Here is a 16471-nt window from a genome sequence, read left to right on the forward strand (position 1 = left end):
AAGCCCAGGGACAAACTTTCGATAAAATTTGTTTAGATTTAACTAAACCAGTGTTTAGCCACGGTCAATTATATGTTGGACTATCAAGGGTGAAATCCTTCAATTCTATAAGTGTTGTATCGCCAAATGCCCAAATTAACAATTGTGTTTTTGAAGAAATTCTATAAAAAGTTTTAAATAAACAACTTTAATAAACTCATTTTCTTACTCTTTTCTTTGTTTTTTATACATTTTATATTTTTGTGATAAAATAAAAAACTTATAGTTGTTCTGCTTCTGAACACTGATGAAAACGCAAAATGATCTCAAATCAATCAAAAATATATACATTTATTTTACAAATTCCATATTAGGGTGGCGCTATTCAGAGAATTAAAAATACAAAATTATCTTTACAACCGGCGTTCAGTGGCAGACTACTATTTCATATTGTTTTACAACACATGGCTTTAGCCCTTTTGTGGGAAAGACTTTAAAACAAAACTTACAACAGTTACTTTTCTCAACAACTAAAATTTAGAATAGTGTGATTAAGAAAAATATGTGAACTGTTTGCAATTTCAAATTAATATTGAAATGTACAGGTTTAGAATTTTCTACAGTGAAAAGTTTTCGGAACTTCAGTGTTCAAAAAAGTATACAAAAGCTAGACGTTAAGAACGTATCCAATGAGCGAGTAAAGCGCGCACCGGATTGCTTTGCAATCTGAAATGAACTGCGAAAGCAGTTCCGAGGGTTGGCGAGTACCAGCGAGCAGGGGGCGAAGCCTCCTAGTTTTTTAATAATTAGGTTTCCTCACTGCTAAAAATTGTACTTTTGATTTTTTTTTCTGTACACGATTTAAAAAGGAGAAACATACTCTTTGGCTGGTGTTATCCTGGTTTGGAGTCTTTTATCGGTGGCACAACGTTCTTTTCAATTTTTTCAAAACAATAGAACTGGATTCATTGCTTTAAAAAAATCATTATAACGTTTTAACGTACTGACTGACCATTAGTATAGCCATTCTAGATTCCACAATAAATTTCAACCAACAAAAAATGAAACAAAATTATTTTTATTAAACGAAAACAACATGCTTGTACAGTATAAAATATTACTTGAGGCAGAAAAGAAAAAGTGAATTATTCTGATTGAAAAAATCATAATCCTGTCAACATTTTATAAATAAATTTAATACTGCTTTTTTGTATAAGTTTCAGTTCTTTTTGAATTAATGCTCAAACATTATATAATAAGTTGACTCTAATGTTCCTTTTCTTTATATTGAGTTTAACAGGAAAAAGCAGTAATTGATATGCATTATAATGACCAATATCCCTAAGCTGATAAAGTAAAACTTTGTTGTTTATTTTATGGTTTAAAAGAGTAAAAAATGGACCAACATAAAGGCTTAGATGGATCTTTGTTTGCACCAAGCTTAAATAAATTAAAATACAGATTAAGCAGAGCGTTGAACCAAAATTACGAGCTTTTGAAGTTAATATTGACGAAAGGATGCCAGTGCTTTATCTAGACTTTTATTTTATATTGGGTTTAATGTACATTAAAATATGACAGACAAAGTATGTAACTTAAGAAATGTACATTGTAATTTACAGTCAAAACTTCCTTTAGATATACAATCAATAAAAAAATTACTCGATGCAATAAGTATCAGTAATATCTATATTATATAAAACGCTAATACGTACATATGCATGTATCAATAAAACCGATGATATTTCTTTTCTCGCGCTGACAACATTTTTCATTTTTAATTGATTGGATTCGGCGCGCAAGAGCACGTAGTGAGCAACCAGATAACAATAACCAGAGTGAGCATTATCAGGTTGTTCAATTCAGATTCATGCACTAAAAACATGACAATATTTCATTTAAACTCAATTAGGAATTAATTAATTAATTGAAGTGAGAATGCTTTAAAAGGCCGCTGTTGAATTGATATTTTTCTACTGGGAGCTTCCTAAACGTCTAAAAAACGTTTAAGTGTTTGTATTGAATGCTGTTGCCACTCACATTAAGTTTGTCAATTCCGTCATGTTTTCTTTATTTTATTTTGTATTAACATTATCTTTTGCGTTTGTGAAACTGGCAATTATTTTTTATGTTCTATTTATGTTTATAATATTACGTTAAAGAACTTACGATACGTTGCGTTTAAGAGAATTCGATACGATTTTCATCTTTATGATGTAAGTTTATATATATTGTATAATATTGTATAAATAATATATTGTAAATAGTCCTATTATTCTGAGTGTTGTATTGTAAAATAAAGTAATTAGAAGCAAAAGAAACTTGAGTCATAATAAAGTGGCGTCCGCGACAGGACATTATACTCTGCATTTCGATGTAAAATAGAAGACGGCAAAATTACGAACAAGATATTACTTTGTCAAGGATTAAATAGGTACGAATAATTTTGAATTTTGGCTGCTTCTGTTATCTTTTTTTACGAAGTCTTCTTTTATGTACAGTTTATATGTTTGATCTGAATTAAGTTTAAAAAAGAAAATTAACTCGAGATTTAGAATAAGTAGAAACTGAGGGTTTATTAAGTGAATTTAGTAAATAAACTGACTAAATATTATTTACATTAAGAATATGGATGCTCTTAAAGTGAAAAGAAAGTCATTAAGAACAACTTTTACGACCACGTCGAATAAGTTGGCGCAATATTTGGCGACACCGGAAACTGTTGCCAAGGATATTAATCAGTTGCAGGCACTAAGGTCACAATTGCAAGATAAATTTTCTCGTTTGAATGAAATTCAAAATGAAATATCCTCAGTACTTTTAGAAAAACCTGAGACCGTTGCTGAATACGAAACTGATTTTGAAGCAGCGGAAAATTACAGAGATAATTATCTTGAACTAGACGCAAAAGTCGCAAATTTTTTAAATAAGGACTCCGGTTCCATCGCCAAAAGTTCTTTAGAGGATAATGCCGTGAAACTAAAACTACCGAAATTTGAATTGAAGACATTCTCTGGTGATCCTAAAGAATATCTCACATTCCGGAGTATATTTTCAAAAATTCATGAATCCGAAGATTTATCTGCGATCGACAATATTTATACCAATCTATGGTACCCGAATCCAGGGCAGCAAGATTAGTTTCCCAATAACAGCAGAGAATTATCCGAAAGCCATTAAGGTTTGGCCGAGAAGATCTTTTAGTACAAATATACGTTCGAGATCTCCTTTCACTTGTTATGAAAAATGCTACTGCCGGAAAGAATTCTCCTGATTTAGCAACCCTCTACGATATGCTGGAGACAAAATTAAGAGCTTTGGAAAGTTTGGGACGTACGAAAGAGAAATTTGCTGATTTTCTAGAGCATCTTGTAGAGTCATGCTTACCTGAAAATGTTATGCGAGCCTGGGAACGGAGTAGAATTTCTGAAAATACTGATGGCGTTACCAGTCAAAGATCCCTCGAAAAACTAATGTGTTTTTTGAGACATGAGGTCGAATCTGAAGAAATGATCAGTTTAGCTCGTGAAGGGTTTGGTAGAGATAAGGGAAGTGGCGAGAAACGAAAAGATTACCACAAATCGATCCAAACAGATGAACCTACTGCTACTACACTGATCGCCAACACCTCAGTAGGAAAAAACAATTGTATTTTCTGTGACCGATCACATCCAAGTCAAGACTGTCAGAAAATAGCAGAAATGAGTTATGAGGACAGAAAATCACGAGGTATACAAAAGAGATGCTGTCTTGTTTGCATCAAATCTGGTCACATGGCAAAAAGATGTCACAGTAATGTAAGGTGCTTAGTTTGTAAACGGAGGCATTACACTATACTTTGCCCAGATCTACGTAAAGGAATTAATTCTTCGTCTAAGGACAAAATAGCAGGTGATGAACAGAAAGCAACAGAAATATTGTTCACGAATCGTCCTTCTGAACGTGAAATATATCTCAAAATAATTACGCAGACTACGAAACAGAGACAAGGAAGTCTGTGTTCGTGCACTAATGGATGATGGGTCACAGCGTTCCTATATTGAAAAGAGTTTGGCTGAAGAACTGAAACTTTCTCCCACTGGAAGCGAAGTGTTTTCTCAAGGACTGTTTGGTGGGGGAACTTCTCCTGCTTCAGAGCATAAGAGATATATGGTAACTGTTGAAAGTTTAAATCGCAAATATACGACCTCAATATCTCTTCTTGACCAAGCAAAAATTTGCTCAGAGCTACCAAGGATACAGTATAGAAGTTTACTTGCTGATCTAGCTTCTCGAGGAATAGAAATAACAGATGTTGGAAAAGATACGCCCCCTATAAGAGTTCTTCTAGGAGCTGATGTACTTGGAAGAATTCTGACTGGAAAAATAGAAGTGTTAAGATCGGGAGTTTCAGCCATAGAAACCTTACTAGGTTGGACAATTTTAGATCTAAGAAGAAAAAAGAAAATGGTTAACTTAGTCGCATTAAGTTTGCAAAATAAGGAGTTGCCAAAAATATGGGATTTGGACGTTTTAGGCATTGAAAATCCCATGGAAAGAAAAAATAAGATGCAACTAGAGGAAGAAACGTTGATCCATTTCAGAGAAACATTAAGAGTCTGTGAAGATCAGTATCTTTGCCATGGTTGGCTGGACATCCTGCCCTTTATGATAAATATGACATAGCAGAATCCAGACTTCGCACAGCAACTAAACGTTTGTTAAACGAAAATTATTTTGATGCTTACGACGCTGTATTTAAACAATGGGAATCAGAAGGTATTATAGAAACTGTACCAAAAGAGCAGATTACGAAAACAGGTCATTATCTCCCCCATAGACCAGTCATCAAGCTATCCAGCAATACTACGAAGGTTCGACCAGTTTTCGACGCATCTTTCAAGAAACCTGGATTTGCTTCCTTGAATGAATGCTTAAGTGTGGGACCGAATCTTATACATAGGATACTGCCATTACTGTTGAGATTCCGTTCAGGGGCATTAGGAGTTATTGCCGAAAACAAGCATTTCTTCAGATACGTTTAAGAGTCGAAGACAGAGATGTACTAAGGTTCTTGTGGTGGGAAGACGCTGAATGCACAACATTTAAGACTTATCGACACTGCAGAGTGGTATTCGGTGTGTCTTCCAGTCCATTTCTTCTAAATGCCACAATAAATTATCATCTAGGATTGCAGAAATTCCAAACAGAGAGTCTTAAGAATACGATTGATAATTTAAGAGAAGGATTTTACGTGGACAGCCTAGTCACAAGTGTTAATAACGTCGATGAACTGGAGCATTTAAAATCTCAAGCTATCCAAATAATGAAAGACGGTGGGTTTGAATTACGATGCTGGGCTTCCAATAACTCTAGGGAAGGACAAGAAACGGAAATGGTTCTTGGCATGAAATGGAATTTAGTTAGTGATGAACTTTCATGTAAGATGCCGTTAAATTTAGTTACCGTCAATGAAAAGGCAGTTAAGAAACGTTTACTTCTTTCTATCATCAACAGTATTTACGATCCAATAGGCTTTACTGCTCCAGCGCTATTGTTGCCCAAATTCCTTTTGCAGGAAGCGTGGAGAGAGAAACTAAGTTGGGAGGATGCATTATCAGCACAACTTGAGCAGAAGTACAGACGGTGGGAGAAAACCACTGCTCTCATACCTGAATGTACCATTCCTCGAAGAATGTTGCCTGTAAATTACGATAATGTCAAACTGCATATTTTCACAGATGCATCTTCTTTTGCATCTTCTTTTGCATATGCTACTTGTGCTTTCTTGCGATGTGAATACCGAGGTCAAGTGACAGTCAAATTAATAGCTGCTAAAGCTCGACTTGCTCCAATGCAAAAACCAACCATCCCAAGACTTGAATTACTGGGAGCCGCCCTCGAAGCTCGTTTAGCCGCAACTCTACGTTTTGTTCTGCCCATTTCCTCTAGAACCCTTTTTTGGACTGATTCAATGACAGTTTTGAGCTGGATTACGAGAAAGGAGCCATAGAATACATTCGTTGGAAATCGAGTGAAAGAAATCAGAGAATTGACCAATATAGATGACTCGAAACATGTACCTGGAGAAGTCATCCCTGCCGACTTTGCTACTCGCTTTTGCGACTGGGCAGATCTATTGCAAAGTCAGTGGTGGGAGAGTCCCAGCTGGTTATACGAAGAAGCAAAATCTTGGCCAGTGTCTGAGATATCCGTTCCGGATGAAGCTTTTCTGGAGCGACGTAAGACAGTGATAACAAATTTAGCAGCTGAAAACGAAGAGAAATTTGGACAAAGATTTTTATACTTTTCGAGTTACATAAGGATTCTTAGAATGACTGCTTATGTTCTGAGATTTTGTAACAGCATTAAGAAAAACTCTTATAAGTTGACTGGTGCGATCTCATGTGAAGAGATTGAATGTGCAGAAAACACTCTTAAAAAATCATACCGTATGAATGGCCTTCTGACATACGTGAGAAGTACAAGGATACAATACAATTCTTCGTAGAAAAGGAAATTTTGAAAGTTCAAACAAGACTTATCCTCAGTCAAGATCCGGAGGACTTCACATATCCTATAGTTTTACCAGACCATCCTCTTCTAGAAAGACTCATTTTGCATACTCATAGATCTTTGATGCATGCTGGTGTATTAACGATACTAGCACAGTTAAGAGAAAGATTCTGGATTCCCAAAGGACGGAGAGTTGTAAGAGCCGTTTTGCGACAATGTGTACCATGCAAAAAACTGACTTCTAGAAATGTTAATACTGAGCCAGCTCCTTTACCGCCTGACAGAGTAAACCGAGTCTCAGCATTTCAGATAACTGGCGCAGATCTAGCTGGTCCTCTTTTCTTACGTGGTGGAAACAAGGCTTTTCACGTGTGCAGTATATCGAGCAGTCCACCTGGAGCTAGTTTCATCTCTCTCCACAGAATCATTTATGCAAGCCTCACGAAGATTTTGGGCAAGGAGAGGAAGATGCTCTACTCTTTATACAGATAATGGTACGAATTTCGTAGGTACAGCAAATGCGTTAAAATATTTAGATTGGGATTTCATACAAACAGAATGTTCTCTACAGAAAGTTAAGTGGTTGTTTAGCCCACCATCTCCATGGTATGGTGGTTTTTGGGAACGAATGGTTCGCTGCGTTAAGGAACTCCTTCGAAAATGTTTGAGCAGAGCTTGTGTCACCTACGAAGAAATGTTGACTTTGCTTTACGACTGTGAGGCGGCTATAAATGCGAGACCATTAACAAATTTGTCAGACGACCCCAACGAATTGAAACCCCTTACGCCTGCTCACTTCATTCAAGACTCAAAAGAACGTGAAACTTTCGATCTAGATTTAATCGACTCTCAGCATTTATTGAAACGAGTTGTTCCAGTGATTAAACCGTCAGGAGAAGTACGTTTGTGCGGTGATTATAAAATCACGTTAAACAAAGCAATGAACGCACATCCTTATCCAATTCCCGCGGTAAATCATCTTCTTTCTAATCTTAAAGGAGAAGGTTATTATGCTAAGATAGATTTGGCTCAAGCATATTTACAATTACCGGTTGATGATGCTTCCGCTGAAGCTCAGACTATCATCACGCATAAGGGTGCGTATAAGGTAAAAAGACTTCAATTCGGAATTAACGTAGCCCCAGGAATATTTCAAAATTTAATCGAAGATTTGTTTCGAAATTTAGAAGGGGTTGTTCCATATTTTGATGATGTACTCGTCAGAAGAAGTTCGGAAGAAGAGTTAGCCGCTCGTTTGGAACAAGTACTAGATCGTTTGAGAAAAGCGGGACTTAAAGCAAACGGGAGCAAATGCTTATTTGGGGTAACGGAAGTAGATTTTTTGGGCTACCGTATCGATGCGAAGGGTATCCACCCCTCCAAAAGTAAAGTAGAAGCGATTCATGCTTTTCCGGTACCTAAAAATAAAGTTCAGTTACAAGCGTTTTTGGGTTTGATAAACTTTTATAATAGTTTTCTAAAGGGCAAAGCTACGAAAGCTGAAGTATTACATAGGCTTCTAGATAGGGATTCAGTGTGGAAATGGTCTAAAGTCCACGATGAAGCTTTTCGATATTTAAAAGAATTGTTCAGTTCCGAAGCGGTTTTGGTTCCGTTCGATGAAAAATTACCGATAACTTTAGCTTGCGATGCATCTCCGTTTGGCGTAGGAGCTGTCTTAAGTCATGTTCTTGAAAATGGTTGCGAAGCACCAATAGCTTTCGCATCGCGTACGCTCGCGTCGACAGAAAGAAATTACACGCAAATGGACAAAAAGGCGTTGGCAATTGTGTTCGGTATAAAAAAAATTTCATCATTTTGTTTATGAACATAAATTCACTATTATAACTGATCATCAGCCTCTGCTAGGAATTTTTTCAAGAAATAAGCCTACTAAAGAAATTTTGTCTCCGCGTATGCTGAGATGGTCTTTAATACTTAATGCATATGAGTATACTCTAATTCATAGACCAGGGAAAAAGATTCAAAACGCAGATTCTTTAAGTAGACTCCCAAAAGAGACTGATAAATTTGAGGTTCCCGCTCCTTTAGAGATATTGTTTACCGAGGACTTACAAGATCCTCCGCTTCAGGCAGCAGAAATAGCAAAATTAACATTGCGTGATCCAATTTTGTCAAGAGTACTAAATTGGGTTTTGAGAGGATGGCCAAATGAAAAACCAGATAAAAAAATTCAGACTTTTTTTTCGAAACGTAACGAACTTTCAACCCATCGAAATTGCTTGTTATGGGTTAATAGAGTAGTTATTCCAGTGTGTGGAAAATCACGTGTTCTCCAGGCTCTGCATCTGGGACACCCAGGGATCGAAAGAATGAAAGCTCTCGCACGTTCATACGTGTGGTGGCCAGGCATGGACCACGACATAGAAGTGCATGTTCAAAGATGCCAGGAATGTCAACAGACACGCCATGCCCCTCCTAAAGCTCCAGTGCATCCATGGGAGATTCCAGAGAAACCTTGGTCCCGTCTTCATATAGATTTTGCAAGTCCGTTCCAGGGACAAGAATTCCTCATCATAGTAGATGCCATGTCAAAGTGGATAGAAGTGAGTCAGATGACTTCTGCCTCTGCAACAGTCGACGTCCTGCGAGAAATCTTTGCTACCCATGGGATACCTGAAGTCATCGTTTCCGATAACGGAGGTCAGTTTCGAGCATCGGATTACCAGATTTTCTTAGAGAGGAATCTCGTCCGAAGGGTCATGATCGCACCAAGACGTCCGTCCGGAAATGGTCAGGCTGAAAGAACAGTCCAGACCGTCAAAGATGCCCTAAGGCGCATTGTGAAGGGAAATTGGAGGAAGAGGCTTGCCAAGTTCCTTCTTCAACAACATTGTACTCCCACCACCACAACAGGTGCTAGTCCTGCGGAACTGTTGATGGGGAGGAAGCTAAGGACCGTCTTAGATGGACTCCACCCAGATCTGACGGCTGAGAGGAAGTTGAGACAGGAGCAAGATGCGTATAGAAAAAATGGTAGTTCTCTTCCAAGATCGTTCAGTGCCGACGATACAGAGATTGTGAGAAACTATGGACAGGGTCCAAAGTGGCTTTCAGCAACGGTCATTAAACCCACAGGTCCAGTTTCCTACCAAGCTGTGACTACAGGAGGCGAGGTAGTTAAACGTCATGTGGATCAAATGCGGAAACGTATTCCTGATCCGTTGACTGTTCCGTCCGACCCTAGTGTATCATCTCCACCAGCAACGAGTGTTGAGACTGAAGTACCATCTCCCATTCCTTCAAGTGCTGATTCGCAGAGTGCAGTAGTTGAACCTACAATACCAAATCAAGAGTCTTCTGTTCCAGTTCCAGAACAGACTTCCAGAAACTTGAGGCCCAGACATACCATCGTCAGGCCAAGCAGGTTCAAGGACTTTGTTCTATCCTAGGGAAAAGGAGTGTTGTGAAGCAACCGACGTCACCTTCCGTCATCACTACGAGTCAACGACGACAGCCTGTAGTTTCTGAATAGCGGCGCTGCCTTACCTTTCCAGAGAGTATATATGCCCATTCCTAATAGATGTTCATCGCTAACCTTGTTACGTGCTGTAAGCATGTTATTGTTATGTTATGTTTTATTGTTTTATTAAACTTATACCTTTGTTATTATGTGTCTTATTTGGATACCACCAAGAATATCTCACAATACAATAAAAGGAATACTAGGTTCCTAATAGTAACCTAGTATTCCTTTTATTACTGTATAATGCAATCCTAGTATTTGTAATCCTAGTAACTACTAATTCATTGAGCAATTTATATAAATGTTTGTATAAGAGAAAATTATATTTTTATTTATTTAGAAGCGACGGGTTAGTTTCAAAGGAGGACGTGTACATTGTTGGACAAGCCGTCCTCGGGGACGGGTAAAATTTTTGAGTTTTTTCGAGCCCTGATTTGAGTAATTTATTAAATTTCTTCTCAGTTATTAATTTGTATTTAGAGTTGAAAAAGTCGGTTATTCGCCAAGAACGTCTATCAAATATGTCAAAATTGGAATTCAAATAACTGATATTTATATGCAAGTCATTTGAAAGTTTTACAGCGGCCTAGGCCAATAGGCCCATACGCCAAATACTATGGAATACATTAAAAAAAAGGTCAACATACCCCTATATATAAAATACAAAAAATATACCTAGAAGAATCGGGATGGCAACAGGCCATTTACATAAATTAACATAGTAATAAAATGTTTAAAAATATCAGGTCAACAGATCCTTATATGGCAGGTCAACAGACCCTTATAGCCTTAAAAAATTGTCCTATTTTACATAGCATTTTGCTTTTGGCAAGGATAGTGACAGTTAGAGGAAGGTATAAAATAATACATACCCTGAGCACCAGTATAGCTGGGGTAAAAGTAACAAAGAGACATTGCTCGACAGGGTTCTATCAAGCAAAGGTGACACCAGAGTGATTAAACATTGAAAAAGTTGACGAGCTGGAGACAAAAGTACAACAAAAAAAACTTACAGTAGTACAATGTAAAAAAAACCACCACCAATGTTTAAAATTTGGAATTAAAATCAATCAACTTATCATTAGCTAAAGGGCAAGGGTAAAACCATTAGTCAGACCAGCTGATATAATATGTAAAACCAATTTTAAAAAATGGTAAAGCATTTAAAATCTGCAACAGGATAAAAGTAAACACGCTCCGAAGGCAAAAACGCCCAGGGGTGCCGAAGAACAGTATAAAATCTGAGGTACATGACTTAAAAGACATTACAATAAAACAGGAGTAAAAAAAAAGTAAAAATACAGTTTAAAACAAACAAAACCTGTAAACATGACAAAGCAGACTAAAAACAAGACAGTTATAATAAGATGGTAAAGTAGTAAAATGGTAAAGTTGGTAAAAATGGGCAAGTGGTCCAGATAAAAGGGAGTTTGGCAAGGCGACAATCAATAACAAGATTAAAAGACATTAAAAGTTGTTATTATTATTTTGGACCAACACCTCCTCGAGCGTAGTTTTAATAATTTGTTTAATGATATTACGGCAAATGATACTGGCAAAAATTTGATGCTCGTTCTTCTCGAGGAAGTGTTGTTGTCGGAGTGCTCGGAACCGAGAATGATATAGAAGATGTTCTACTGTTTGGGGTTGATCGCAATTGTTACATTTATCATCCTTATTGAAAAACTTCCTTTGGTAGGTCCCGAACACTCCGTGCCCCTTCAGGTATTGATTTAAGTAGAAATTTGATTGAATTCTTGTAGTTGACGGGGTCTTAATAAACTTAAAAGTCTGCCGGCCCTTATTAGAATTGTACCAATTGTACTGCCACCTTGCCATTAGAATCCGCTTGATTTCGGTCTTTGCTTGCCTAGGGATCCTCAGAACTTGGAGATCTATAATCTCGGAGCCAATGGCCTCCTTAGCTGCTTCGTCGGCCTCCTCATTGCCCTGGATCCCCACGTGGGCTTTAACCCAATTCATTGTAATACCTCTGTGCCAATATGTTTTAATATTTTCAATCAGTTTTGAAATTGGTTCTGGGTCAGCCAGGGCCTGGAGGGAGGACAACGAGTCTGAAAAAATGGTAGCGATATTGATATTATTATCATTGATCCAGATAAAGGCGGATCTCTCTGCGATAAAGATATTAGTATTGTCTGTGACTCTGGTGGAGGATTTAAAAATAGTAATACCATCCTGTTTAACAATCATTGCATGTGACGCATGGAAAATTCCAGGTGTGTCTACCTCCATCCGAGAGCCATCAGTATAGATCTCCACCCCCTGGTTACTAGGGGCACAATATCCCCAGGGCAAGGAGCGATAAAGAGATGGGTGCTCCCGGGGCGGCGTATCAAAATTCAAGGTGTTGTCGAAATCGGGAGGTAGTACATGCATTAGATCTTGTAATCGCCATCCCCATATCACCCTCTTGGTATAAACATCCTCTGTAACTTTAAGTGTTATTGGAACCATCCCCGCCAGTATCTGGATAGTCTCAGTACTGGTAGTAGCGTGGGTTTTTATATGCAAATCATATAATTCGCACTCAGCAGCTAACTCTTTGCGGATTTCTTGAAAGTAAACATAAAATTTTGTTGAGGGAGGAAATTTTTTTTAAAGGTAATAATTAAAGATAAAGTTTCATGCGCCTACAATGAATTAAGAAATTAAAGTGATTTTTCAAGTCTTCCATTATAAAAACAATTAATGTAATTTTTCAATAATTTTGACGTCAATTTTAAATTTACCGTTAGAGATGATATAAAATTTATATTAGTTGTTGTCATAATGGACTAAAATTATTTTTTCTTCTTGGATCACATAATATGCAGAAAATGTTAAAAAATAATTAACAATTAATAATTAATAAAGAACGCTATTACACCTTAACATGATTAGATAAGTGCATAATTTAATTATAATTGTAGTTATTTTATGATATAAAAAGACATCTACCGCACTCTGCTCACTCTCCCTCAACAACCCTCAAATTGCTTTCGTATATCTCTATGCTCGTTCGCCGGGGGGTAATGCCTGCCGCCTCCACGTGGTGCCCCCTGGATACCCCTCACTGGGTAACTAAATGGCAGGCAAACATCATGATGAGCGAAAAGATAACCTTGGATACGGCATCATCCGTCGCGCCGGTTAACAAGGGATGCGTTCAGGAATTAGGCAGAGGTTCCTGTTCGAAAAGTGTAATACAGTCTCCAGTAGCATATGGTAAGCCCTCGGGTGAGCCCAGTGCTAATACCGCTGCTTTGCAGTCTGCTTCGGTTGCTGGTGAGGCGTCCAAAGGTTCAGGCCCTTCCTCTGTAGAAGTCTCTGGTCCCCAGAGGCACTCGGGGGACAGTGTGTCTGGTACCATTGGACTGTCCAAGAGCCGGAAGAAGAAGTTGAGAAAAATGAGGGCCATTGCGGCGAGTGGAGGAGCTAAGAGACCTAGGTCTTCTGATGCAACACCCTCTCCCAATGCGCCAACCCAAACCGGAAAGAAGCCCAGGGAGGATGTTGTTCCTGGGAGGAAAGCTCAATCCAGCGGAGTGGTTCCCCCTAGTGGGGATAGCCGAGCTGGAGAGGGGGATCCAACCGGGGGCCTCCAATCTGGGGTCTCTTTTGCCTGTGCAACTGGGTCTACCAAGATTGCTATAGTCCTGGAGGATTTTCCTCCGGACAAGCTTTCTCTGGAAAACTCAAATAACATCTTGAAGGAAATCTTGGAGCAGACTGACGCCATTCCTGGTGGCGAAAGAATGCCCGAGATCTATAATAACCACCTCCAAAGAGGAGCGCTGGTAATTCAGTGTAATGACTTTACTGTTGGGTGGATTAAAGACCACTTTAACAACAAAGCCTTGGGTAACATTAAGCTCAAGGTCATAGGGGCAATCGAGCTTCCCAAGCCCGTGAAGGTTGCCTTTAAAACTAAGGAGCAATTCTCTGACCAGAGCACCTTTTTATGGCGTCTTCAGAGACTAAACCCAGGGTTGAAGTCGATGGGGTGGAGGGTTCTGCAAAGTGCTGTGGGACCTGGCACCTCTAGATGGATCTTTGAGGTGGAGCCTGAAGACGCTGAAGCAATTGCAAGGGCTAACTTTTGCGCACTGACTGGAGTGGATCGTGGAGTTTTTAAAATTATCCACGATCCTAACAGGAAAAAAGCAGTTGAGGCTCCAACAACATCGGACCTCCCTGTAGAACCTGATGTCCAAGAGGACATGGAACAGGAGGAGGAACCTTGGCCGGCAAATTTCCCTGATTCCAAGGTAAGTTCAATTGGGGCTCTTGATTTTTCAGAGCTTGGGTTGGACTCTGGGTCAGACGTAACATTACAACCTGACTCACCAGTTTCCATGCTTGGTATTGATGAAGCAATGGAGCTGATAAAGGAAGATCTTTCTTCCAAAAAATAACCAGGATAGGAGCCATTCTGGTTTCATTCATACTGCTAACCAATGGCTACAATCAAGGTTGGTCAAATCAATCTCCATCATAGCATTGCTGCCTCAAGCCTTATGGCCAAAAGGTTGAATGATGGAGAACTTGATATTGCTCTTATACAAGAGCCTTGGACCCGCAAGGGCAAAATAATGGGTCTCAATGTTAAAGGTTTTAATATCTTATATGATACCCATTGCGATCTTCCCAGGACCTGCATAATAGCTAGGTCTAATCTAAATGCCCTTAATCTTGTTAAATTTCTTAACAGGGATTTAGTCTCCCCAAGGAGAGTTCCTTGGTGGTCTTCTGAGCTTAGTAAATTACGTAAGAAATGTAGGAAGTTATTTAACAGAGCAAAGAAATCTTATGAATGGCAGTCCTACAGAAACGCTCTAACTGCTTATAACAAGGCGATCAGAGCATCTAAACGTCGCTCATGGCAGACTTTCTGCGATGGCATTAATACTAATTCTGCCACCGCAAAGATTGCAAAAATTCTTACTAAAGACTTTAATTGCAGTTTAAATGCTATCCGTCTTGCAAACGGAAGATACAGTGAATCAGGAGAAGAGGCTCTTAGAGAATTACTAGAAGCACACTTCCCTGGATCTCATCCTGTGGAGAATGAAAATCTACATATTACTACCACAACTACTTGTAGTAGGAATGACTGGGAGGCCGCCAAAATGGTGGTCTCCTATGAGAAGGTTGTATGGGCCATAAAGTCTTTTAAGCCCTACAAGTCACCAGGCATGGACAACATCATACCAATGATGCTTATCCAGGGGGTGAATACACTGGCCCCTATTCTATGTAGGATTTTTCGATCCTGCATAGCATTTGGGTATATACCTCTCTCTTGGAGGAATACCAGGGTGATTTTCATACCAAAACCAGGTAAGGAGAATTATTTTGAGGCTAAATCATTCAGACCAATCAGCCTCACTTCCTGTCTGTTGAAAGCGATAGAAAAGCTAATTGACAGACACCTCAGAGACACTGTGCTCATAGAAAGGCCACTGTCCTCCTCACAGCATGCCTATCAACCAGGCAAGTCTACAGACACCGCTCTGTATGAGCTCTCCTACTTGCTTGAGAAATCTATCACAGATAAGGAGATGGCTCTCGCGGTTTTCATTGATACTGAAGGTGCGTTTGATAAAGTCCCTGTTGAGACTATCATCAATGCACTTAGGAACAGAGGCATAAACTCAATAATTACCAGATGGATAGCGAATTTGCTTTCCTCTAGGTATGTTTGTTCCTCTCTATTGGATGCAAGCATGAAAGTGCATGCAACTGCCGGATGCCCCCAGGGAGGGGTTTTGTCCCCTATCCTATGGTGTATGGTAATGGACTCCCTGTTAGTTCGGTTAACTGCTCTTGGCATTCCCTGTATCGGGTACGCTGATGACGGTGTTATTGTTGTCAGAGGCAAACATGGAAAAACTGTCTCTGATATCATGAATAATGCACTCCTAGAAGTAGCTAGGTGGTGTTTTAAATCAGGCTTATCTGTCAATCCATTCAAGATAAGTTATGTAGCCTTTACACGGAAAAGGCAACTTGATCTAGGTAATGTATACTACCTGGACCATAAATTGGAACTCACAGAGAAAGTCAAGTTTCTCGGGGTTTATTTTGACTCCAAACTAAATTGGGGTCTTCAACTTGAATACTGCACCAACAGGGCCAGAAAAATTTTCTGGTCTTGTAGAAATGCTATTGGTAGAACATGGGGATTGTCCCCCAAAATAGTCTACTGGATATACTCAATGATTATTAGTCCTATCATCACTTATGGCGCAATCGTCTGGTGGTCAAGGACTAGATTGAGCTCTGCAAGGTCTAATCTTAACAGACTACAAAGAATGGTCTGTGTAGCCCTGTCAGGCTGTCTCAGGACCACTCCTACAGCTGCTCTAGAGAGCTTACTTGGGCTTCTTCCATTGAACTTACGCATTGAAGTTGAAGCTCAGACAGGCGTAAAGCGTCTTATGTACCTTGGCCTATGGAAAGAGAATTCCAAACACTTGTCATGGGTACATCTTGTTTCACAAGTGA

At 39.0% G+C, this 16471-nt stretch overlaps 1 protein-coding gene across 1 annotated transcript; it reads left to right on the top strand.

The window, feature by feature from the left end:
* Positions 1-3218: 3218 nt before the first annotated feature.
* On the top strand, positions 3219-6966 carry LOC147816979 (uncharacterized). The gene is made up of 5 exons (XM_087157602.1): positions 3219-3781; positions 3951-4575; positions 4922-5890; positions 5972-6410; positions 6470-6966. Exons 1-5 carry the CDS (start codon positions 3219-3221, stop codon positions 6964-6966), a joined length of 3093 nt encoding a protein of 1030 aa, XP_087013728.1.
* The last annotated feature ends 9505 nt before the right edge of the window (positions 6967-16471 follow it).

Source organism: Parasteatoda tepidariorum, chromosome 1 (assembly GCF_982258835.1).
Source record: "Parasteatoda tepidariorum strain Cologne lab strain chromosome 1, Ptep-v5.0, whole genome shotgun sequence".
Lineage (NCBI taxonomy): Eukaryota > Metazoa > Arthropoda > Arachnida > Araneae > Theridiidae > Parasteatoda > Parasteatoda tepidariorum.

Coding starts and splice junctions, on each gene's coding strand:
- LOC147816979 (XM_087157602.1), top strand. CDS start 3,219: ATGAAAAATGCTACTGCCGGAAAGAATTCTCCTGATTTAGCAACCCTC. Junction 3,782..3,950: donor AGATGTCACAGTAATGTAAG/GTGCTTAGTTTG, acceptor ATAATTACGCAG/ACTACGAAACAGAGACAAGG. Junction 4,576..4,921: donor ATTTCAGAGAAACATTAAGA/GTCTGTGAAGAT, acceptor TCTTATACATAG/GATACTGCCATTACTGTTGA.